Consider the following 26,910-nt stretch of genomic DNA (forward strand, 5'->3'; position numbering starts at 1 on the left):
CAAGCAAATGGAGCGGAACATAGAATTTGCGGAGCAGAGCTTGTCGACACCTGTGATTCACGTGGAAGAACTGTTATCCTGGCTTTAAATTCAATTCCAATGATGACATAAACATCACACGGTTAAAAGTACCAGTCTTATCAAAGAATAAGTTATCGACTATCGTGGACTTGCTTTCGACCCGCGCAAACAATCGATTGTAAGGAAGTGGGGTGATTATCGAATGATAATGTTTCAATTTTTTGTCCGCAAAGTCGTTAAATGACACCATCCATCCATAAAACTGTAAAATGCTGCAATTTCCATAAATTTTACGGATAAACTGTAAAAGCTAGCAGGTATGTCAACCTATTATGAACCCATACTAACTTATGCAGCTGGATTGTGGATTACAACAAAACGAGAGGAGAGTAGAATACAGACAGCGGTGGTGAAATTCCTAAGAGGTATCAAGGGCAAGACCAGAAAGGATAGAATTAGAAATGAAGAGATAAGGAAAAGGACAGGAATCTTGAAACTTCAAGACAGGATAGAAACAAGAAAGCTAAAGTGGTATGGGCATGTGATAAGAATGGGAGAAGAGAGTGTGCCAAAAAAAAGTTTTTTTAGAGAAGTTAACAGGAAAGGGACGACGAGAAAAACCCTTAAAGAGATGGACAAGTACAGTGTGGGAGTGCACAGAGAAGAGGGGAGGAAAACCAGGAGATGAACTTAAAAAGGGAGAAGAGTGGTGGAGAGACAGGCAGCGATGGAGGTCCTTAATTCACAACCCCACCCGGGAAGCTGGAAACGGGAAATGAAGATGATGATGATTGATTAATGATCAACACTTAAAGAGACTGGCTAAAGGTAGCTTGATCTAGATTTCAGGCAAAAGTCACTTTTCACAGTGAATAATGAATGTTTAAAATTATTAACAAACAATAATTTTATGTGAACTTGGTGTTAATACTGTAGCTTTGTACTGTATCCCTTTTGGTACTTAAAAATGTCTTTTGTTTAATTTGTGTACTTCATTCCCATAAAATAACATAAAATAATTTTGTTGCTATTAATTTGGAAGTATTTTATATTACATAATCCATATCCTTTTTAATAGCTTTGTATTTTTTATGGTTCCAGACCTTAACATCATTTAGAACTTGAAAATAGATCTCCTTGAAATCTAATTGGTGACACCTGCTATAACTCTCCTCTTGGGTGGTTGCACTCTTTACTTATCCATATTTTTTATTGACATAAAATGTGGATGCAGATCTAGGGTGAGCCACATTATGATTTAAATTAATCTTCTAATGGAATGCGTTATTCATGTTGTATTTACCGGATAAGTACGTAAAAACACACAATAATTGCGTTCCTATAAGCACTCATGTTTCATTCTCTTTGTGTAATGTGTCACTTTTGACATTTTAGGGATGGCAGTGGTAATGCATATAGTTGTTTTTGTTGTATTAACTTACGTGTAAACCATCATATGTTGCAGGTTTCAAGAAGAGGAAATTTCACTGAGTTATTTTTGTCTCAGATCCCAAGAATCATCATGAAAGCTGGAGGTAGTAATTTTTGTAAGTAGGGATGGGTCGTTCGGTTCATTGGTTTCTTAGTTCCACCAAAGTAATGCTCAGTATCATCAAGTCCATGATAAAGACTTGCGAAGATACTTGAAATCTTTCAGATCTTTACTGGATTTTTCTATGATACAGACCCGACTGTTTGGAGACGTTGCTTTGAATTCTGTTGTGTAGATGGAAATCTCAAACTGTATTTAAAAGAACAAAAAATGGACAGAAATCTGTAAAAATGGCATCATTCAATCATTTTAAATCCAGTAATGATATAATTTACAATACGGTATCGTATCCTGTTACCATCTGAACGAAGTCGTGTAAAAAGTTGGAATCCAGACAAAGTATTGTACTTTGTAAAGGATAATTATGCTGAAATGTGTTTATATCTGGAGATTAGAAACTGCAATCTAAATGTTTATTAGCAAGAAAGGAAAATGTTCAACACATTTAGATTTCTCTTCTAGATCCTGCCTGTGAGACAGAGCTGAGAAAGGAACTGCTCTCTTCTATGGAGGTGTGATAGTTTCTTTGTATCTTATACATAAATGCAACAGGTTGCATCAGGTCACATATAAAGATATAGGAACTTGTTTGTTCTTTTCCAAAACAAGTTCCATGCCAACCGTTGAGAAGAAAGAATTTAAGAGCAGCCTAAATGGTAACAAAGTATACTTAACCTTCACTGTTGGCAGGAGCAGTAGAATTAATGACATAGTAAACACACCTTATATTTCCGTGATTTTGATTTTAGAGGACAGAATTAATTGTTGGTTGAAGAACGGGTTACAGGGAATAAAATGTAGTCGCAATCCCCTTGAGATGAGGCTGAATGTTGACAATGGCTTGCATGTTCTTAAACTTAAAGGAATGATTTAAGGGCATAAATATACAATTCCTTAGTTTTATGAGAAGTTGCGTATCTGCCGAGGAAATCAGTTTCACTGCCTTCATTTACTACAGAAATACAGAACAACATGACAGCACATGTATGGTAGAAGGTCTCGTTCATAATTCTAACCACTTAATGCTTCTATCAACTAACTTTAGCTGACAGTGTAACTCCAGGAGTTATTTTTACTGCAAAAATGTTACCATACTGGTAACATTTACATCAGAAATTCTCTGTAATACAGTAAAGCTTCATTTGAACATTTTTCAGTGTCCTGAACAAACAAAACCTTATCACTGTGGAAAACGTGTGACTGAAATGAAGCCTGCAGTATATAGAAGAAACACAGTAGTGTATTGCATTGAAAATTATATATTTGGGGTAATGTACTGTAATCTTTCAATATACATCATACAAAATTCTGTATTAAACTATACAGAAAATCTGTTATTTTAGACAGTTTGTTAATATCTGTTGTTATGACATAAACTCTTCTTCCTCTTCATTCCCTTTTCCAGATTCTCTCTGGGTAGGGTAGTATACCAAAGCCCTCCACCTTACTCAATCTTTCCACCATTCCACTTCTAGTACTTTATTGCTATTGCATAAACTATGCCCTCAAATTGGGATAACTCTTTATTTCATCAGACAAGTTTTTATGTATCACTAAACATTTTATACTTTCTAAAGCACTAACAACCTCATGGAAACAACTGGAAAATTATTCCATAGAAGATATTTGCGTTCTAATGTACATTTTTGCAGCAATTGCATTATTAATGATAATCAATATTTAAACATATAAATGATTATCTGTAACTTATGTCCAGGCATTTCTAATATGATGGAGTATATGTAAAAATCGAAAAACGTATATGTGAAGTAAATTAATGTGGGAAGAATAGGAATTTAGTTGGGACCTCAGAAGAAGAAAAGGAGTAAGAATAAAAACGGTGTAAGTGCGAAACATATAAAAGAAGTTTTACTGTATTACATTCTGAAAGTATATGGACATAGGACTGTTAAATTGGATTTGTCTATTCGACAAACTTTACCATTCATTCAGTGCATATTTAGATCACACGTTATTCTGAGTTTAGGTGGTAATGTAATAATTGAAGAGTGAAAATGGAAAAGGGTGAATGTGCCAAAATGTTAAGTTTTCAGGAGAGTAAAAAAAAAAAAAAACTGCTGAAAGCCACAATACATTCCTAAAATCTTTAAATCAAATGAAATTATAACTTACAGCATCCTACAATTTACAAACTGCCTTCAGTTTACCATTAATGATCACATTTCTTTGAAAGGGTCCTATATTCCTGCCCGTAAAACAAAGACAAGGATGCAAGTGCCCTGGTTAGTAATGTTTGTAATGGTGATATCAACGTATTCTTCTTCACGCTGAGCACTTGTGGAGTTCTGAGTATAAAATAAATGAAACTTCAGTAATAGTAAAAACAACATAAATAAGAAATTAATTTATTGTATACAATATTTGAAATTGAGAGAAAAAATATCTTGTGACATTAAGCACTCCATTTACTGAAAAACCCAAGTATTTTTGTGTGTTCACACAAACACTTCAGTTGTAAAGTCTAATTTCTTGCTGAAAAGTTTGAAAATGTATTTGAATGTTTTAGAGCACACTTCTAGAGCTGTAACATTTGTAAGTGTCTCATAAGATACCTGCCGTTGAATCATCCATTCATTTGTGGCAGTCAACATACAGTTGATTCACAGCATCTTGATGTAGGGCTTGAGAGTCCTTTTTACACTTGCACTGCACTTTGGAAATTCGGGGAGTTAGGTCTACCTTACGCAAGGAATGTTTGCATCCTTTTCCGTGGTCTAGCTTCAACCTTCATAGCGTAATACTTAAAATCACTTAATAAAGAAGAACTAGCCCTCAAGAAATAAAATATATTCCACCGTAAAACATAATCTATTTTCACAGAGTACCAGCAGCGTAACACAAAGCACACAACTGATAACAACCTCACACACCACTTAACTTCTCACTTATTAGGTGCGCTACAGGCATTACTTCCAGCCTTACCTACATTAAGGCGACAGGAACATGCATTGTTCGCGATCTCTTGGACACTATATGAAGGATGTAGACGCACAATATGAACTTCCAGCCTTCAGCATGTTATGCCGTATTGTCCTTTCAGCCAAGTCTTAGCAAAAAAAAAAAAAAAATTCACCATTGTGGCATGTTCACCCTTTTCCATTTTCACTCTTCAATTAATTCCCCTTTGCTAGCATTTGGCAGGGTTGCATTAAACTATCAGAGTCATTCTGTGTGTGAAATGTTTCCTCCATTCCTCTGGGGTATGTGAACAACTTTGATCATATCTATCTTCACATGTGTCGTCCATCTGTTGGTGATCTTACACAATTGTTAATTGCTGCAGAGTTGATTTACATTGATAATTCTGTAACCATTCATATATGCTACTCAATTCACCATGGACATTAACATTGTAATGCTGTCAAATACCTATCTAAATTGCATTCCTTAAATTTAATATAAATTGCAGTATGTAAATGCAGGAAAATAGGAAGTAGAATAATCACACACACTCCAACTAACACAGGGTGACAAATCAGCTCCTGTCTTTAGGTATATATTCTTGCACTAGGTGTATAATTTCATTTTAAAAAGCATCATTTGTATTGATTGAATGGTGAAGAAGAGAAAACAGTGATTACAGAATTGGAATTGTGGAAGAGAAGACAAGGTAGAACCATCCCATCACTATTTGTAACAAAATTAGTAACCTGGTCTTCATAAATGGGACCATAACAGGACTGTTAGGGTTATATTGGACATTGCTTCCATTGAGATTGTGTTAAGAGCAAATTCACTCCCAGTTGATTTGGATCATTTCACCGGTTGCATTTCAGAATACTTATACTGCATAGACCATATCATTAATATCATATCACATATTTATATCAATAAATTAGCTTTAAATGACCTGCATTCTCCCCCTGGTTTGTGCCCTAATAGTAATATGTGGGTTTGATGAACCTGTATCCAAAAATGTTCATATGTTGATTCTTTCAATATGATTGAAACTTGCATATTTAATTTTTTTTTGTGTATTAACGCTTATGTAATGGGTTGTCTTGCTTCGTTTGGTGGGTGAAATGTTGTATTCTAGACCCTCAAATTCCAAACCAGTTGAAAACCAGTACATTTTATTCTGCATAATATGAAAACATACCAGACCTTATTTTCTAAAGGTACTTGATATTTTTATTGATCATATGTTTCTCAGTCCCGTTTATTAAGAGAGGATGTTGTCTGTAATTACTTTTCATTTAACTATTTAATGTGATGGGAGAGAATTGTTCTGTCTGCTTTAAGTCTTTATTTTTCATCAATATTGCGGGAGAATCCCTCTGTGTCCTGTTATTGTTCTACCACGTGTTCCTTCCGACCATCTTGTAATATCAATGCAATATATGTGTGGAGGTAGTGTAACAATTGCCAAATCCAATCTTCAAGATTTACTGAAAACTGCTGAACATTTGCAAGTTAGGGGTTTAGCAGACTGTTAAGTGTTTGTCATCGTTCGTGTGAATGGTGTGGATATACATGATTTTAATAAAGTACATTCTAGTTGAGAAAGTATGGATCAAGTTGTGATATGGTGTCCTCGGTGGTTTTGAAGAATGTTTGCTTTTTCGTTTTTTAAAAATTTCGAAGTGATGGAGTAGATAGTTGAATGTATTTGACTGATGCATCTTATTACCCGAAGAGGAGTTATTTTAGTTCGTTATTTTGAGTTTTTATTTTATCAGAGCAACTCTGTGATCTACTTTTGTGTACGAGATAAAGAACAATTTTGAAGTTATGACACAGTAAGGCCACCTGTTACATACGCTAGTGTTTTTCAAACAGATTTAGCTAGACCTGCCTCTCTGTATTTCTTCTTTGAATAATCTAAAGGAGGGTCACGGATTGTGCTAATGCTTATCCTTTAGACTTGTGACATGACATGGTGATACAGAATTTTGATGGACTTATAAACTGAGGTTTCATAGTGTCGCGCCCCCCCCCCTCCCCCCTCCGTTTCTTCTCTCCGATTACTAATATATAGAGGATGGTTGCCTAATTGTACTTCCTCTTAATAATCACCACCACCACTCTTATCATAGCCGGTACGATAAAACTGAATAAGACATAAATGATCAGACGATAGTTTGTTGGTCTACGTGTTTCTGTTAGAGGTTAGACTTTAGAGATTGCTGCAGATATATTGGAGACTGTGAGTGGATTGAACTGTGCAAATATGTCAGTGAAAAACGAACAAGCAGAAACCCTGAAGTGGGAAGGATTCGTGGGCAATACGATCGAATCATTTTCAGCGTCTCAGACAGAACATGAATTTTGCAGGTGTAACTATTTCTCGTGTGATGGGAGGGTATTCAAAGCGCACAGAATTGTTCTGTCTGCTTTAAGTCTTTATTTTTCATTGATATTGTGGAGGAATCCCTCTTTGTATCCTGTTATTGTTCTGCCACGTGTTCCGTCCTACCATCTTGTAATATTAATGCAATATATGTGTGGAGGTAGTGTCACAGTTGCCAAATACAATCTTCAAGATTTACTGAAAACTGTTGAACATTCGCAAGTTAGGGGTTTAGCAGACTGTTAAGTGTTCGTCATAGCTCGTGTGAATGGTGTGGATATACATGATTTGAATAAACTACATTCTAGCTGAGAAAGTATTGATCAAGTTGTGATACGGTGTCCTCTCTAGTTTTGAAGGATTTATGCATTTATTATTATTTTATTTTATTTTTTTTTTTTAATTTTGAAGTGATGGAGTAGATAGTTGAATGTATTTGACTGATGCATCTTATTACCCGAAGAGGAGTTATTTTAGTTTATTTTGAGTTTTTATTTTATCAGAGCAACTCTGTGATCTACTTTTGTGTATGAGATAAAGAACAATTTTGAAGTTGTGACGCAGTAAGGCCACCTGTTACATATGCAAGTGTTTTTCAAACAGATTTAGCTAGACCTGTCTCTCTGTATTTCTTCTTTAAATAACGTAACAGAGTGTCGCAGATTGTGTTAACGCTTATCCTTTTGACTTGTGAAATGACATGGTGATATAGAATTTTGATGGACTTATAAATTGAGGTTTCGTAGTGTTGGCCCCCTTCCGTTTCTTCTCTCTGATTTTTAATATATAGAGGGTGGTTGCCTAATTGTACTTCCTCTTAATAATCACCACCACCACTCTTATCATAGCTGGTACGATAAAACTGAATAAGACATAAATGATCGGATGATAGTTCGTTGGTCTGCGTGTTTCTGTTAAGAGGTTAGACTTTAGAGATTGCTGTGGCAGATATATTGGAGACTGTGAGTGGATTGAACTGTGCAAATATGTCAGTGGAAAACGAACAAGCAGTAACCCTGAAGTGGGAAGGGTCGTGGGCAATATGATCGAATCATTTCTCAGACAGAACATGAATTTTGCAGGTGTAAGGTACTGTCATAATCTATTAGTTTCATGTCCATATTGATATTTAATACAAATATAAGGATAGTAAGCTTCCACCTAACGAATACTTTATTTAGTCTAATTAATACACAGGACTGGTTTCGACCTTCTTAGAGGTCATCCTCAGCTGGTCATATGTTCTAAAGTTAACGTAACATATAATTAAAACATCACTAAATTCAATGAAGAGTGTTACATGATATGAATAAAGGTGTTATAGTATCAATATTGCAGTTTTTCCTCGTGGCTATAAAACAGTCGTCGAGTGAAATGACCTTAATATGAGACTTAAATTCTAATATTCTATACATGGATAAAATATATTTAATGAAAATACAATGTTTTTGAGCTTAGAATGTCCACTGTGTACTTGCAGTCCACACTAAAACTTTAGAGTTGTTGGTAAAACATATGTGATTGCACAGGCGAGTTCATACGACGTTCTCATATTTAATACTTATGTTACTAAATTACACTTATATAACCAACCGTATTATCTACTATTAACATGACTTGAGTATAAAACATTGCTGGATCCAGTGATCAAAGTTATGTGATATGATTGTTAGTGTTTACACTTACGCTTAAATGTTCATGAAGTCCATTGTCTGCATATGCGATACGAAACTTCGTCAATATATGTGTGAATAAATCTTAATCTATCAGGTACAATATTATTCAGTTTAAAATTGTTACATGGCATTCATGCGATTCACATTAAAGCTTATATCTGTGCTGGGAAGCGTTACGTAGATACTCGGTTCAATTTGTAAAATATAGTGTGGGTTGTTGATCTTGCGACGTGCTTTCCTGAGTTTTGTGCTAACTATTTTGTTAAAAATATCATAACATGTTGTCATATTCCACTTTTGTGACACACTGTGCAGCATTTAATTAGTGTGAAAGCTCCCTCTTCACAGTTATGTTTTGGACATGTCAATGATCTGTAAGAATAGAAAGGTGGGTAAGAAATTTTCGTCTGCTAATTTGGATTGTCTGTTGAACGTGGAATGAGTTTGTGTACTTACTGCCACTGTTGACTTCTCGATGTGTGCTGCTCGGGAGCACGTCGTGCACTGCTTCGTGTACGTCTGGGGCTGGTGCTTGTGGCTATGGAGGGGAGGATCGGAGGAGCGGCTGTTAAAGGGATTGGAGTAGAGCGGGGTGTGTCTACTGGCAGTTCCTTAATGTGTAACAGGTTGTTTTTTAACTCTTTTTAGATAAGTGTTTTTTAGTGGGGGGATAACTGTAATGAAGAGGATATCGACTTTATCTGTGATTTCATTTTGGTTGAAATTTGGATTGGCGTATTGATCTAAACTGATATAAAATTCTTCCATTATATTGAGTAACGGGTCCTTGGCGTTTACACTTAGAATCTGCATGTCATTTTCAATACTTGTGAATTTATCTTCAAAATGTTGACCTATGGCTGAAAAACGATTATGTTTTATGGCATTAATGTGCTCATAGTGGATTTGAAAATTTCTTCCAGTACGTCCGATATAACTGGCTTCACAACTGTCACACTTTATACGATACACTCCTGAATGATTGTATTTATTGTTGTTATTGATGGATTTGGTATTATGTAAAATGTTGGCGTTATGTGTTGTTCTGTAGGCTATTTTTACGTTTCGTCGTTTAAAAATGTTAGTTATGGGGTATATGTGGGAGTTATTAAAAGTGAAAAGTATGTAATCTTTCTTGGATTTGTTGGCTCTGGTGAGTTTTGGTTTAGGTTGATGTTTTATCTTTTGAATAATTTTTTTGATCATTTCTTTCTTGTATCCATTTTGTTTGGCTATTTTGTGGATCAGATAGTTCTTTGTTCCTTGCAATATTGATACTATAACACTTTTATTCATATCATGTGACACTCTTCATTGAATTTAGTGATGTTTTAATTATATGTTACATTAACTTTAGAACATATGACCAGCTGAGGATAACCTCTAAGAATAAAGTCAAAACTGGTCCTGTACATTAATTAGACTAAATAAAGTATTGATTAGGTGGAAGCTTCCTATTCTTATATCTGTGATGTAAGGTACTTTCCATTGCCAGCTTCAGGGGATTTACTTTGAAAGGATTAAGCATAAATAGACTAGTGTAGGCATTCACCACTGCCAAAATTAATCTTAAAATACTGTATTAGCATTCAGTCCTATTCAGATATTAGGTTAAAAAGAGTGTGTGCAATGAATTATTGCTAATCTGATATGTATGGGTAATAACCTGTTTGGTGTAATTTTTTATTGAGGAAAAACAATGGTTAATCTTCTTGTACGAGTATTTTACCCATCATCTCAGCCCTTCTCTCCGTTTATTATATTGTTAAAATGTATTTCATTTCAGCTGTATATACAGCACCCCTTAATAACCATTAGAAACAAAAGAGGTGACAGCACACTCGCCTGTCTTAGTCCAGATTCGTTTCTAAACCATTATATCTTTCCAAATGGTGTCTGTATGCTGCTGGCACTGTTTTTGTACATTGCTTGCACCATTTCTACAGTTTGTGTACCCAGTCTCTTTTTGACCATGGTTTCCCAAACTTTCTTGCTATCTATGAATGGCATGACCAGATCCTTTCCATATTCCCAATTCTTTTCCATTAAAATTTGTATACATATTAGTACTCGCTCAACTAAGAAGCTAGTTCTCGCAAGTGAGTACTTCTCGGTCAGTTACCGTTCATTAACAGCGAATTCTTTTCAGTCCCATCATGCAGAATAGGCACAGACTGATTAAAGTTTTCTTTAAGCATCTTTGGTATAATTGAGTAGAAATCTTAAATGTTTGTAAGTTAAATTTCTTTACTTTTGTTTTCTTCATTTATCAGTACTAATCACATACATTCATTTACTATTTTAGAAAGCTGAGACTTCCCTTTATTCATCCTTGTTCATCATGCCATATAAAAAGGTCTTGTAATTTCTATGTTATATAAAGCCTGTTGTAGTAATGTCTGCCCAAGTACATCTTCCTTTAAAGGCAGTTCACCATATTCAATTTGTGATAAGTCTCCCTATCTGCAACTAGTGTTCCTTTAGAATTAATAATATTCCAAACTCTTTGCTTAGGGATTGTTCATGAAAATATATTTTGTGAACAGTGCTTCAACATTGTTGATTATCAAACTGAGCTTTCATAATTGAAGAAAGAAAGAAACCAACAGCAGCTTGTACCATGGTTCAGGTCCCTTGTGTAGCTCTTTCTTATAATAAAATCTTGAAAACCACAATCTGGTATTAAATACGTTCTTTTACACTTTTTATTATTCTTATCTGCAGCAAGGACATTTTTGATCATCAGTTCTGCATGTAGAAAATCTAATGAAGTGTTATGAAACTTTTACTAGTGTAAATACCGTAAGTATTGACCTAAAATGGGAAAGGTACTACAGGATTTTAAATAGGTTACTATATTATTGTTTTCCTGGAATGAATGCAGAAACATCTGTAGGAAGGGGAAATACACCAAAGATAGCTGTTCCCAGTACTATTATTTATTTTAATTCATTGCCCAAAAATTCTTATATTTTTCTTGGGACAGAAGCTTCATCGATATGTTTATGATGCGACATAGTTTGCATAGCAAATTGGTAATGTCCAGTATACCTTACAGTCCTGTTTAATACTGCTCGTAGCCTGTAATTATCTTGCCTTGCTGTTGTTATCTGTTGAGTTGTATTGAAATATGTGAGTTAGTGGTTATGTGTATGAACTTAGTATTCAATTATTATTATTAGTATCCTACTCATTTGTAATATTGTTGTTTTGAAATGAAATCCTAATGATGGGTTTAAAGTAAATCCTAGTGTTAAGTATTGTTAAAAATTGTTCATCAACAATAGCTGCAGTACTCATTACTCCAGAAGAAGATATTTTTGATAACCACTAGACAAAATAACATATAGGAGGAGTTGTTTAGCCTGGTTAAAGGTGCTTTATTTGTTTTTGTTAGACTGTTACTACTTGATCAGGATCAAGTTCAGTGCCATGAGATATCGGCTTTTGTGGAGATTATTTCTGAGCTTGTGGTTTTTGAAAGCTTGGACTTCTCTTGACTGTTATTCCATGTTGTTTTATATTTAGAATAATGATGCGTTTTGGAAGCAACATGAAGCTTGCTCTGATCTAATAATTCATTTGTTGCAACAGTGTCCTTCTGTACTACCTCATTGATGAAAGGAAAGTACATTTTTTATAACAATAAACACTAACATAGAGAGAGAATGACATATTTATGCAAATTACATTAGTAGAACCTAATTTTTGAATAAGAGATTGAGTGTTGTTTGTGACTTAGAAACATGTTAGATGTCAGTTTGAAAAATTGTTGGTATATATTAACTTGATGTATCTAGATTACTAAGCTGTGGTGCTGAAATACGCAACTTTTGGGCATTATTGAGTGTTGTTTAGGATGCAAGTCCGGCCAGGTGCAAGCATTTGTGATAACTAAAGATTCCTACAGAAGTTTAATTCATTGTATTGCAGACTGTCTCTACTGTGATTTTACTATTCAATACAATATAGGAGTTAAATATTATGTAACTACAGTTTTTCATAATATTAATGGCTAATAGGACTAAGTTGCTGTGCTCTGTTATTCCTTTGATGAAGCCCCTGTTGCTCAAATTATTTGCTTGCAAAGAGGAGTATCATGGACTTGTCTTTTGTGTTGTGTCAGTGTGATGAAGCTTTAAATTAATTTGTGTCTTGTTCACTGCGATTGTGAGTTGAACTTCAGCAAGGCAAGGTAGAATTTTTAAAAAGTAGTTCTTCCAAAACTCTTTAAAAAAAAAAAAACATTGTACTGTGTTAAGTTGTCACCGACATCATGAAAACTTCAGTTCTCATTGAACATGTGTTGTGAAATTCAGAATCATGTGCAGCTTTGTAAGAATGTCTTTATAACAATACTTTTAATTATTTCTGTACAGTTCACAATTGATAATACAATCAGTCATTTTTCATATCAGCGTGAGTCATAGATGAATGCATGTAGCCCCTGAATTCTGAATGATTTTCTTAATGTTAGATCACCTGTAGCTAACATTATATGGAGTGCTGTACCACATTAAATAATAACCGTCCATTCTTGCATGCTCAAATGGTGTCTCTAAATTCTATAGAACTATATTCCCTTATCTTTGTTAAGCTGGAAAAGAAGAAATGAAAATTATGTTGCCAAAGTATTAATATTGTAGAGAGATACAGGTAAAAATATTGAAGGAGATTTATTTACATTCATTAGGAAGAGGAGAAGTTGTGAATAGTACCAAGTCTCTTGTTCTACTCCACCAGTGAAGAACATTCTTTGCTTGGCTCATGAATATTATCTTCATGCCTTGGCAGGTTGCTTGTTTACTTTCCAACTGCTGGGTTAATCAGTTGTTCAGATGGTAAAGTCCCGAGGTTCGATTCCAGCTAGATCCAGTAGCATATGACAGTATTCAGGTATTCCGGCCTGATGTTGGATTTACAGGCATGTAAAAGAACTCCTGTGGGACAAGATTCCTAGCAATTCTGAGATTCTGAAAACCGTAGAAGTAGCTAAGGGGGGGGGAACCATAGAGTTAGTAAATAATACACTAGAGGTAGCACTGGCGCTGCAGTCGTTTGCGAAGTTGAACCAGCATGCTGTTTGGCAAAAGCTGGATTGTTTGGCACTTTCACTACTAGAGCTTCCCGATAAATTGAAGTATATACTTCTATGAAGAAAAATGCCAGTCTCCTGTGCACTTTTGGCTGCATAGAGAGGTTCATAAAGAGCAGTGGCGTATCATTTCACAGGTATGTTTCCTTAAAATACATTTCCCTGCGTATAAAATAATACTTCGCGTGACACTAATTGTCATGTGAATTGGCCTACTTGGGCTGACCACGCAACTGATTCCCCTGTCAGCGTGAATGAGATCCTGTGGATCTCTCCTTGAAGACTGAAATTAATGTTTTAGGAAATATAAGGGATGACATTTTCCTTTCACTGAATGATCATGCCTTTGAAAGCAAATATTCAGAAAAATTGTGTGCATGATACCAAGCGAGTGACTGCAGGCTTTAGGTCACGTAGCGATCAGCTTGCATTCAGGAGATAGTATGTTTGAACCCCACTGTCGGAAGCCCTGAAAATGGTTTCCAATTTTTACACCAGGCAAATGCTGGGGCTGTACCTTAATTAAGGCCAGAGTCGTTTCCTTCCCACTCCTAGCCCTTTCCTGTCCCATCCTCATCGTAAGACCTATGTGTGTCGGTGCGACGTGACGCAAATTAGTACAAAAAAGAAAATAAGAAAAGATGTGCATGATAGCCTGGAATATTGCTCTGTTTTTCACTTTCTGTGTGTATTTATAATATTAAAAACTACTGAATATATTTTCAGTATGTACAGTTTGTTGCTTTCCCTTCATACATTACGTGTAACAGTCCCCATTCATACCTTACCAGGTTTTAAAATTTAGAGACTAGATGTGATACACCGTGTGAACACCTGAGTCCCTTACTTTCGCCAATATTATTCCCTTAAATGTCATATACCTAGGACTATATACAAGAATAATAAATTGTTGACTGAGTGAGTTGGTCGTGCGGTTAGGGCCACGCAGCTGTAAGTTTCCTTTCGGGAAATAGTGGGTTCAAATCCCACTGTCGGCAGCCCCGACGGTATTTTTCTGTGATTTCCCATTTTCACACCAGGCAAATGCTGCGGATGTACTTTAATTAAGCCCACGGCACTTTCTTCCCACTCCTAGTCCTTTCCTATCCCATCGTTGCCATAAGGCCTATGTGTATCGGTGCAATGTAAAGCAAGTTGTAAAAATTATTGTATTTTTTCAGTTCTCTTTAATCATATAATTTACTACTCTCCCTTTCCATTAACAGAAATCATTTTACAAGTTAAAATCTTTAAAGGAAATCATACATTTCAGGAAAAGCTAAAACTCCATAATAGGTTGAAACCACAACCGAATGTCATACTTCCACTTGTGATCGCATTTAGAAAACATCGATGATAATAATAATAATAATAATAATAATAATAATAATAATAATAATAATAATAATAACTTTACGTCCAACTAACTACTTACACGGTTTTCGGAGACACTGAGGTGTCGGAATTTTTTTCCACAGGAGGTCTTTCATGTGCTGTTAAATCTATCTACAAGAGACTAACATATTTGAGCACAGTCAAGTATCTCTGGAATAAGCCAGGCTCGAACCTGCCAACTTGGGCTCAGAAAGCCAGCGTCTGAACCGGCGATGACAGTATTTTGTCTACGCCTACTTTGCCCCAAAATCTCGCCAACGCTTTCAGGCCTAAAAACTCGCTCATCAGCTTCGTACGAGAGAGGTCATTTTCGGTTGTTGGGCAGAAATATAGTAAGTCCTGGTCATTTACACAAAAGATAGCAAAATATACGTGCCCTCCTTCTAAACGTATGTTGTTAGAAGACTTAATATGAACAGTAAATTTATTGTGTGTTACTTAACTGCACCTGAACACCGTCCTCTTTCATCACGCATTTCTCCTGTATTTATGCTTTTAGGGCATTCTTTTTTACTAGAAAGAATCATCGCAAGTATACTGTAGTATCTGAGAATGTTTACATGTAAGAATTTTAAACCTTATCTATGTCGACACAGTTATAAAAGTCCCCTTACGTTGATGAGTACAGCGGGGTGAGCTTTTTGCCAAACAGCTGCGATTTCAACATGCTCTGCTCACTACAGTGATTCTCTTGTAGACGGTGGCGCCAATGCTACCTCTAGTGTATTATTTACTAACTCTATGGTGGGAACCAATGATATTATTACTATCTTTCTGACTTCCTTTTTCAGCTTGACAATTGTACCTTTGATTTATTTCCTTGTTATCATCTGTTAGAATTAGACATCCCATTACTATATTCTTCTCATTCCTCTCATTGTGCTTCCTCTTTTATTTTATTTTTTTCAATTAATATTGAGTCAGGCTGTGAACCATCGACTTTCATCTCCTATCTTTATACCAGTCTTGTTCAAACCTTTTCCTACCGAGCTCGATAGCTGCAGTCGCTTAAGTGCGGCCAGTGTCCAGTATTCGGGAGATAGTATGTTCGACCCCACTGTCGGCAGCCCTGAAAATGGTTTTCCGTGGTTTCCCATTCTCACACCAGGAAAAATGCTGGGGCTGTACCTTAATTAAGGCCACGGCCGCTTCCTTCCCACTCCTAGCCCTTCTCTGTCCCATCGTCGCCATAAGATCTATCTGTGTCGGTGCAACGTAAAGCAACAAGCCAAACCTTTTCCATATCATTCATGCTTTTTCTTAGACCTCCTTTGACGACCTGATCCAACCATCATCTGCTAGGTCTGTCGGGCTGAGTGGCTTAGGCGGTTGAGGCGCTTTCTTTATGACCCCAACTTGGCAGGTTCAATCCTGGCTCAGTCCGGTGATACTTGAGGGTGCTCAAATACATCAGCCTCATGTCGGTAGATTTACTGGCATGTAAAAGAACTTCTGCAGGACAACATTCCAGCACCTCGGGTCTCCAAAAACGGTCAAAAAGTAGTTAGTGGGACATTAAAAAAATATTATTCTAGGACTTGCCACTCCCCAGGTCTTGTCCCTACTTTCATGTTAAACACTAGTTTTGGTGGTCGTTAATAATATATTTTTGTCTCCATGACATAAAGAAGGGATCTGGTATAGTAGTTGTCAGGGAGAACATGACTAATTTATTTGTGTTTCGAAACTTCAAGTTGTAACTGCTATGTTGCATGGATACAGTCTGGAGAGTTGGGAAGAATATACCTCCTACACTTCCTTAATTCCTTCACTTTGTATTGGTTTCATATGTGATAGAGTTGTCAACAGCATTTGCATTTGTCAATTCTCATTTACCTTCTTTTTGTACTACAAGACAAGAAGAATTGCACAATTGTCCATTGAAGAAGAAGAAGAAGAAGAAAATATTATTTTCATATATATTTAAAAGCAGCTCTTTGAAGTTGTAGACAAGATCAGTAAGTGTATCAGTACATCAGGTGGCCCCAGATTTTTAAAATGTTAACAGCTTTGGAGCCTGTTTCCTGCAAAAGCAATAGTTACCGGTTTATTAAACATCACCTTCAAGAAAATCTAAACCAGTTTTATGGAGGATATTTTCCTTATTGGAGACAATGTCACCTAATGAAGTAGCTGCTGAAGTCGTTAACTTCGTCAAGAAGCTGATTAGAGAAAACTGACGAACATTATTAATATGTCAATTTTGTTCTTTTACTTTTGCTATTTAGGGGACCTCTATCATAACAAGCAGGTGATTTATATGAAGTACCTCGTTTTTCATGGAAAGTTCGACGGTTATTTTTTCAAACTGTAAATACATTTTGTTTAGGAGTTCTAACTAAAGTCAAAATGAGATATTCCATAACCCCTTATGTTACATTACTCAAAAGTACACTATTAAATTACAAAATGAAGCATTTGTAACTTCATTCTTCAATCAACTCCCGCAGTATAAATGCACTGAAGAATCCAGGAGAGGCATTTTACACTTTTTGTTACACATTCAGTACACAAAATTATTGTAAGATTCACTCGCCAACTGAACTGTGACTTACTCGTTAAAAACTTCTCTGAATTTATTCCGCACATCAAAAGCTTCAGGTGGAGCTCTGTTGTTTCTCTTCGACTGGGTAGCTCTTGGAAGTACGTCTTCATAGTCTGAAGTGTTCAGCCCCTCTATATCTATAATCAAATTATGCAAAACACAAACAGCCGTAACTATCAGTTCCACTGTTTTGAATTTTCGACTATACCTGAGAGCTGCCAGCAGCGTGCGTGTGAGACTGCTGCAGGGTAAAAGCTTTATGGCGAGCAGCCTGGCTAGAGCCAGCAGCGAGGTGCTAGGGCGAGCATCCACTTGCCAGCGTTCGCTGCAGCATAAACGTACCCTTACTTCTTATAATAAATAATAATAAATAATAATCGTATTCAATTTGAAGCCATCTGGCTGTCTGCTCGTCAATTTCGACGTTCCGTTTTACTCTAGGCCCCCACTAGATGGCAGACCGAGTAAACCAAAACTCTCTTGGGCGTCTATGGCGGAGATTTAATGAATTTGGTCGGGTAAACACCAAATGTGTCACCAAAGATCTTTTACATGCCGACATCGTACGGTTTCTTTCTTAGAGAATACTGTTCGTCGCAACTGCAAGTTCACTGCATTAACTTGGTTGCACCTCGATTCAATATCAGTTGGTATACTACCATCCTGGGAGAATGCACATTCTCAACACTTGAAATGATCCTCCTGTTTTGTATTCCCAACATGACATTCCATTTCTCTTAGGTGTCTTCCTTATTGACATAATTTTACTTTTGGAAATATTAATTTTCCTATTATACTCATGGCACCTATTTTCAAGTTCCAAGATATTTGATTCCAGACTTGAAACACAGTGTGGCATTAAGACCAAGGCTTAAGCCTAGGCCAAACTGCTTACTACATTTCTACCCAACTGAATCCCTCCCTGCCACTTTATACATTTCAGAAGATGATCCATGTAATCTATAAACAAAAGATTACAGTCTTCTCTAACCGCTGTGAGTACTAGAGCCAAGAACTCATTCCACCATCAATTCTCACTGCAGCCCATTTTCATCATATAGGTCATTGTTTGCTTTTAATAACCTTCCCTTGATCCCTCAGTATGGCTTACATTGTTTCCTTGATACTCTTGTCATATGCCTTCTCTAGATCCAAAAGATATAAATCTCAGTGGATGTGTGGTCTACGTCTAATGTGTAGTCTTTGCCTTGAATGAGTTCATGATCTTTAAAGCTTACAAATGTTAATGTTTGCACTAGTGATCCACTTGGCTTCAGTAATATTTCTTGATGTTTTGAATAATTGAATGTTGGCTGATGGGAAAAGACAATTCTAATAGACGTCTCTTATAAAAGTTAGCTGCTAATAGGGAAATTCAGTTGGCAACAAATATTGCTGTGTTAGGATTGCCTGTAAACAAAAAGGGACCAAATGAATGGAGAGTTACTGTAGTAACCCCTGTGTTCAAAGAAAAGGGTGATAGACATAAAGCTGAAAATTACAGGCCAGTAAGTTTGACATGCATTGCATGTAAGCTTTGGGAAGGCATTCTTTCTGATTATATTAGATATGTTTGCAAAATTAATAACTTGTTTGATAGAAGGCAGTTCGGATTTAGGAAAGGTTATTCCACTGAAGCTCAACTTGTAGGATTCCAGTAAGATATAGCAGATATCTTGGTTTCAGGTCAAATGGACTGTATAGCAAATGACCTGTCTAAAGCATTTGATAGGGTGGATCTTGGGAGACTACTGGCAAAAATGAGTGCAGTTGGACTAGACAAAAGTGACTGATTGGTTTGCTATATTTCTAGAAAAAAGATCTCAAAGAATTAGAGTAGGCAAATCTATATCTGACCCTGTACCAGTAATAATTAAGAGGGGAATTCCTCAAGGCAGTATTATTGGACCTTCATGTTTTCTTACATATATATCAATGATATGTATAAAGGAGTGGAATCAGAGATAAGGGATTTTGCAGTTGGTGTTATTCTGTATAGAGTAATAAGTTACAAGATTGTGAGCAACTGCAAAATGACCTCGATAATGTTGTGAGATGGACAGCAGACAGTGGTATGATGATAAACGGGGTTAAAAGTCAGGTTGTGAGTTTCACTAATAGGAAAAGTCCTCTCAGTTTTAATTACTGTGTAGATGGGGTGAAAGTTCCTTTTGGGGATCATTGTAAGTATCTAGGTGCTAATATAAGGAAAGGTCTTCATTGGGGTAATCATATAAATGGAATTGTAAATAAAGGGTTGTGAGGATGTTTAGGGGGGTTGTAGTAAGGATGTAAAGGAGAGGGCATATAAGTCTCTGGTATGACCCCAGTGTATGGGACCCTCACTAGGATTACTTGATTCAAGAACTGGAAAAAATCCAAAGAAAAGCAGCTCGATTTGTTCTGGGTGATTTCCGACAAAAGAGTAGCGTTACGGAAATGTTGCAAAGTTTGAGCTAGGAAGACTTGGGAGAAAGAAGACGAGCTGCTCCACTAAGTAGTATGTTCCGAGCTGTCAGTGGAGAGATGGCGTGGAATGACATTAGTAGACGAATACGTTTGAGTGGTGCCTTTAAAAGCGGGAGAGATCACAATATGAAGATAAAGTTGGAATTCAAGAGGGCAAATATTAGTTTATAGGAAGGGGAGTTAGGGATTGGAATAACTTACCAAGGGAGATGTTCAGTAAACTTCCAATTTCTTTGAAATCAGTTAAGAAGAGGCTAGGAAAACAACAGGTAGGGAATCTGCCACCTGGGCGACTGCCCTAAATGCAGATCAGTAGTGATTGATTGAACAGCTCTGCACTCTGACTGGCCAACCGAGCAGAGGAGGGGTGGTCACGGCTCTACAGCTCTGCATTCAGGAGACGGGACAGGGCTGGACTTCACGGCTAGCCCCAACCTTCGGCTGTCCTGGAAATGGTTTTTCCTTGGTTTTCCATTCTTCTGCACTAAGGCGAATGCCGGAACAGTTACTAGTATAGGCCACGGCCGCCAACCCCCTCACTTTCTCGAAGCTTCTCCTTTACCGTAACAAATCTCCCGGCCTGAGAGATGGCGTCACCGGCTAAGAGGCCTGCCTCCCCCTTCAGGGGGGAAATGAAAACATTTTAGTAGTAGTAGTAGTAGTAGTAGTAGTAGTAGTAGTAAAAATATTTACAAGTAACAAATACATCATTGCATGACGGATTTCTGCCAATTGCCTCACATCCCGCTATCATCATCATCATCATCGCAGGTTTCAACAGTCATCGTACCAACTGAGGATACAGTTTAATTCACATGGTACTGAAGTGATAAACTGGGCTGAAACACATAATCTGCACCTCGTGTGCGATCCTAAGGATAAGCGCACATTCCGTTCAGCCAGATGGAAATATTAAAATATGCAGACTTGAGCTTTGTCACGACTGACGATGCTGGTCTACCTCTGCCGAGCACGGATACATTGTTGATAAATTTCCACACAGTCAACACCGGCTCCTTATCCGAGTAGTAGGAATGCAGATGCCAATCATTGGAAATTCGCCACACCCGCGATGAAATTTTTCCAAAGCCATCTGGGACCAATTTTCTCAAACCTAGACAGCAATATCAGATGGAGTTTCCCGCCCTTTTAACTACCTACCTTAATAGAGATGGGGAATCTTGATTCGTTAGAAGAACCGATTCATTTGAAACGATTCACCAAAATGATTCGTTCATTCGATTACCACATGACAGAGCCGAAAGCGAAACCATGGACTCGGATGAATCATTCCGTTATGTTTTTCATAATTGCTACTGCTTTAAAAGTTTACAAGTTACAAGAAGTGAAATGTTGAAAGTAATCGTTAGCATTTTAACAAGAGTAATATCAATAAATAAGGTTCCAAGAAGGAAACCAGAGTAATATCCCTTTTAGAGGTTACAGTCGAAAAATGCTACAACACTGTCCGACTAAGCCTTTCCAAACTCAATTAGGTTAGAACCGCCGATGCTTAACTGTGATTTTAGGAAAGTAACTTACAGTTTTCAAAGCTACCATTCGAAATTATACGACAATCGAATTTGAAAGTTATAGTAGATATGAACATTTTTTGTGGCAATTCGAAAGTGAATACTGACAGCAGCTCATCATCAGTTCTTTACTTTTAATTCTTTTTTTAGTGAAGAAATATTTTTAAAACATATGAAACTAAATTTAATCGTGACAAAGCAACCGCTACGTTACGGTTTTTTGAACTTCGATTGTTCTTAACAACATTCCTTACGATTTTTTTTAACTTCACAAGCCACGCTACTCGCTAGATAGCAACTTTCGCAGATCCTCACTACAGTGACTCTATATGTATAGTCCTCTCCGTGTAAGGACGTACCCTAAGGTTGCAACCTTACCCTTTCTCCCCTGTAATATTAAGGTTTCGATTTATAGTTACTTTTCTTGCTGTTGGGTATTTTGCAGGTCTTTTTCAGTGTCGGTAACCATACAGTTTAGGGACCCTACTTGCCGATACGACGTCTTACATTAACCGTTAATCTGGCACGTTGGCAACGTTCAGTCACTGTTCTAGCGTGAATTGTGTGTTGCCACCGCATTGCCGTTAAAGTCACTAGTGATACATTTGCGAGAATATTTAAAGCATATTTTCTTTTTCTGTGGGATTGTAAATCTATTTGGCTAATACCAAGTAAGTAGAATTGTGGCATGTTCGGATAATGCATTTATTAACATTGTTTGCGTGAAATGATTAAAGTGCTCAAGTACGTCAGTCTCATGTCTAGATCTACCGGTACACGAAATAACTCTTGCGGGACGAAATTTTGGCAGTAGAACTTGTAACATTATTATTTTCAAATCCGCAGTGAACTTGAAACCTGACCTAATTTCCGTTCACGGAGCTTGGCACATTAGTATTCCTATATGTTACCTGACAAGCTTTAAGATATAACCAGCCTGCAGGCTGAAAATATGCCCAATAATTTCTCTCCTTACTGGTTACCGGTGTTGAAGAGAGAAGGAAATGTTCGCGCAAAAGAAAGGGAAGTCATTGGATGTCTGGAACTTTCTAAAATCACACTGCAAAGACTTATTAAATAAATTGCATCGTTTAACACGCCCCTCTTGTCAAGAATATGGTTATAGTACGCCTAGTGTATATCAAAATAAAGACGGATAATTTGAGTGAGAAAGTGTGTTTATTTCCTTAATTCCTCATTGAGCGTGGAAATCGACGAGATATTCATAATTATCTTGATTTATTTGATCTTATCTTTTATCATTTACTAGGGTAGGGAAACATTGATTATCGGTGTTTCCTACATTGAGGTTAGTTTGTTATGGTTATGTCTGGTGATTTTAATATGTAACCAGGCAGGTTGGCAGCAGTGATCAGCCATTACAAAAAAGAGAAAAGAAGAGCATCGGGTGGCGATATTTACTTTCTGGGGTATTTCCTTACGTGGAAATTACTTATACAGTAGAGATGGCTGAAAAATAACGTAGCAGTTACTTTGTTCCAGTTACATGTCTGTCACTGTTACAAATGTAACGAGGACGAGAAATAACAGGTTATCGAGTAACGACAACAGAAAAACATACTAGTGAAAACAGTAACTGGGAAGTGGGGACCAGTCACTAGTAGCAGCTTGCACACTAGTAGCACCAAATACAGTAGAGACAATACACGACACTGAGCGAGATATCGAGGGACAGCTATTGGAGCACACTCTAGCGGATAGACTTGAACGGTACTGATTCTGTCATAAGAGCACGTGTATTTTTGTGTGAAGTTTTTGGTGTTATTTATGCGTTTTCAGTAAATTGACATAATTAAATAGTAGCGTGTGTCATTCCTTGATATCTCCTCTCAACATGAGGGGAAAGGTATGTGCTGTGTTTGGCTGCAGTAATTACGAAGTAGAGAAAAATGCGCGCTCGTTCTTCAGGTTCCCTCGTGAAAAGAACATGTAAGTAATATTGTGTTTGCATATATATTCTTCCAGTGACATAGATTTTTATAGTACTTCATAATCTTCTGACCTGCTCGACCCATGTTTTAACGGGCTTAAAATACAATACGCATATTTTATTGTATAGTGCAGCATTTAACCTTCAATACCGATGTGTTGTTGTAGGTGTGATCTGTGGGTTTTGAAATGTCACAGAAGCAATTTGGATAAAGTGTACAAGAAAGAAGGGACGTTACGCTTGTATAAGAATTATAAGATCTGTTCAGATCATTTCCAGGCCAGCGACTTTAAAAATCCTCGACTATACAGCCAAGGGTATGTTACATTTTTACTCTAATTGTACGTAAATATTCCTCAAAGCATCACTATCGACAACATTTTCAAACTTTTCTTTCTTTTATCCCTCTTCTCAGGTTAAAGTCGGGATTTTATAGATTTTCTTTCTGTTAGTAGGCTTCATGTTAAGAGAAAAATTGTCCAGCTATTAAATGTTAATTCATTGCATCATATGTGTAAGGAATGTGCCGATATTTTTATTGACAAATGTCTTAATGTGATGATACATTGTTTTTAAATGAGGAAAAAAGACAAATCCAACCATAAGATTTCAGGCAGGTATGCTAAAGCTAAAAAAGTAATGCATAAATGAAAGATCAAGCCATTTCATAGCAGTCCATTTCACACCTTGTTTATATGTCTAATTTCAGTCTTTGAATAATAACCTTTTAAATAATTCTTCATTCATTTATCCAGAATTGCTTTAGCAAGTTCGAAGTTAATATCTCAATACCACTTTCTTTCTAGACGTAATTTATTTATCCATTTCCGTATATACATTTCCATTGATATTTGAATTTAGCGCGATTTGTTCAGGTCAAGTCACTAGGAGCGCCACCGTCGAATTGTCTCCCATTTTAGCAAGGCGAAATCCGTAAGTGTCGTGTATTGTCTCTACTGTATTTGGTAGCACCTTACAGACACAGAATGTGACCTTCAGATAGTACGCATGTCTTCCAAGTGAGAGTGGTTTCGTAGGAGATTTCTTTAAGTTCCTGCTGTCATCTGGTAGTGGTAACTAAAGTGTAAACTGTTAACACACATTCAACTGTTCGTGCAAGGCTACTTACATTATAATATTATAAGTTTCACCCGTATAATTTTTCTTGTACCATAAATAAATTATTATGCTAACTTTCCATACTGAACTGATATTATAGAATGAACGTAGATAAAATGCATTTTGTAATACTATTTCACTTTGACATCATTATAATTGAATAAACCTGACCCCGCCGGGAATCGAGCCCGGGACCGCCAGGTGACAGGCGGGCGCGTTGCCCCCTACACCGTGGAACACAATGAGCACAATTGTTTGAATATTCATAACAAGTACTAAACATTTCAGATTGTCATGAATGAAACGAACGTGATAACGTCTCTTCACCCACTTAAGTTTTTATTAATTCATTTCACACAATCCATTATAACAAAATAACACATTATCGGTTCTTCATTTTACTTAAACGATCCTCTTGTACCGGTTTGTGCAAGGTTTGGCGGACAGATCATCATGTTTTCTTGTCTTCCATCCTTAACTGGGGCATTGTCAAACTCACTCCTCTAGATTTCAGAAAAAGATGCTATGTTGTCTTCTCATTTCATCCCCTGTCTGCCTCTTGATAACTTTATAGCAAATTGGAATGCGTGTTTTGCTGTTCAACAGTGTGTGTAGTGATGCGTGCGCGCATGTGTGAGTGAATGAATGGCAATTTGCAACACAGCTGTAAGGGGACAAGCTTGAAGCCGTGACTAGGCTGTGACCAGTAAAAGGCGAGCAACGTTGGACGTTAAACGGGGACAAGCTTGAAGCCGTGACTAGGCTGTGACCAGTAAAAGGCGAGCAACGTTGGACGTTAAACGGGGACAAGCTTGAAGCCGTGACCAGGCTGTGACCGCACAGAACACCAATGTGTGACCGGTAAAAGGTGAGTAACGGTGGACGTTATTTTTCACTGATACTTTTCACAATTACTTTATTGTAGCAGTGACAGATGTAGCAGTTACACAAAAATAACCGTTTATCACACCTCTAATGTACAGTGTGGCCAAGGCCAGTCCAGCCGCCATGTTTTAGCCAAGTATTCAATCAGCTGATAGATGAAGTAGAGTGGTAGTATTATTATTTCAGTAAAGAATAGACTAGGTCGATGTTTTAAGATGTTATTTATTTTGCTTATGCTATGTATATAGGTCTATCAGTATTTGTTATATTCAGAGTCTGACTACGTGACGTAGGACTTCAAAATTTAGAGTTATACGTGGTATAGACCTACAAGTCATAATTATTGAAGAGGTTAGAAATTTGTGTTGGTAGCTAGGCCTATCATAACATTTTAATACATGTGGCATAAAATCGTATAATCATAGATAGGTCGTATGGCGACGATGGGACAGGAAAGGCCTAGGAATACGAAGGAAGCGGCCGTGGCCTTATTTAAGGTACAGCCCCAGCATTTTGCCTGGTGTGAAAATGGGAAACCACGGAAACCTTCTTCAGGGCTGCTGACAGTGGGGTTCGAACCCACTATCTCCCGGATGCAAGCTCACATCTGCGCGCCCCTAACCGTACGGCCAACTCGCCCGGTCATTTAAATTTAAAAAATTATAACATTACCATACATCAGGTTACATGGTTTTACATATCAGAATGTACAACGCAGTATCTTAAAACTATACATAAAAATGTACTTTTTATATATGACTTATCGGTATGTATATAATCTGAACACACGCAGAAGATAGAAAATAATATGACTAGTTAACCGATGGGTAGACAGAATAGTATTACCTACCTTTATATTTATGTTAACGTAATATAAGTTAGCATAATATAGTGTACCATTTTACTCGTCGTACTAATAGTAATAATAGCGAAAACCTGCTACTCTTTAGTGGCGAAAACAAGCAACTGCCATGATTCCCGGGTTATGTATAGTGCTCTTTTAATGATCGCTACGGTTTGGTCCCCGCAACGAGGAATTAAATATTAGTATCACTATACAACAGGCCTATCGTTTGAGAAAATACTACTTGTTGCTCGGTGAAAACAAGCAATTTTCCTGGTACCAGTGTACTTGTATTCAGGACTCAATTATCGACCACCCGCTTTTCGATTTCAGTGATGTGCGACTAATTCTGTGCCGCGGTTCGGTTAGAACTGGTAGATATCCGCTGTATTTTAAACATTCTCTTTACTACTATAGGTTTTGCTAATGCATTGTTATCACTTATCAATACCTTCTTCGCCGGGCTGAGTGGCTCAGACGGTTAAGGCGCTGGCCTTCTGACCCCAACTTGGCAG

At 36.9% G+C, this 26,910-nt stretch overlaps 1 protein-coding gene across 1 annotated transcript in view; it reads left to right on the plus strand.

The window, feature by feature from the left end:
• Positions 1-12,977, plus strand: part of LOC136871644 (neuroguidin) — a 120,533-nt gene extending 107,556 nt beyond the window's left edge. Inside the window, exon 8 of the mRNA XM_067145123.2 lies at positions 1,487-12,977. Within this exon, the coding sequence (XP_067001224.1) occupies positions 1,487-1,512 (26 nt within the window). The 3' untranslated portion in view covers positions 1,513-12,977. The remainder of the gene's footprint in view (positions 1-1,486) is intronic.
• Positions 12,978-26,910: the final 13,933 nt, after the last annotated feature.

The sequence above is a fragment of the Anabrus simplex genome, chromosome 4, assembly GCF_040414725.1.
Source record: "Anabrus simplex isolate iqAnaSimp1 chromosome 4, ASM4041472v1, whole genome shotgun sequence".
Taxonomy (NCBI): Eukaryota; Metazoa; Arthropoda; class Insecta; order Orthoptera; family Tettigoniidae; genus Anabrus; species Anabrus simplex.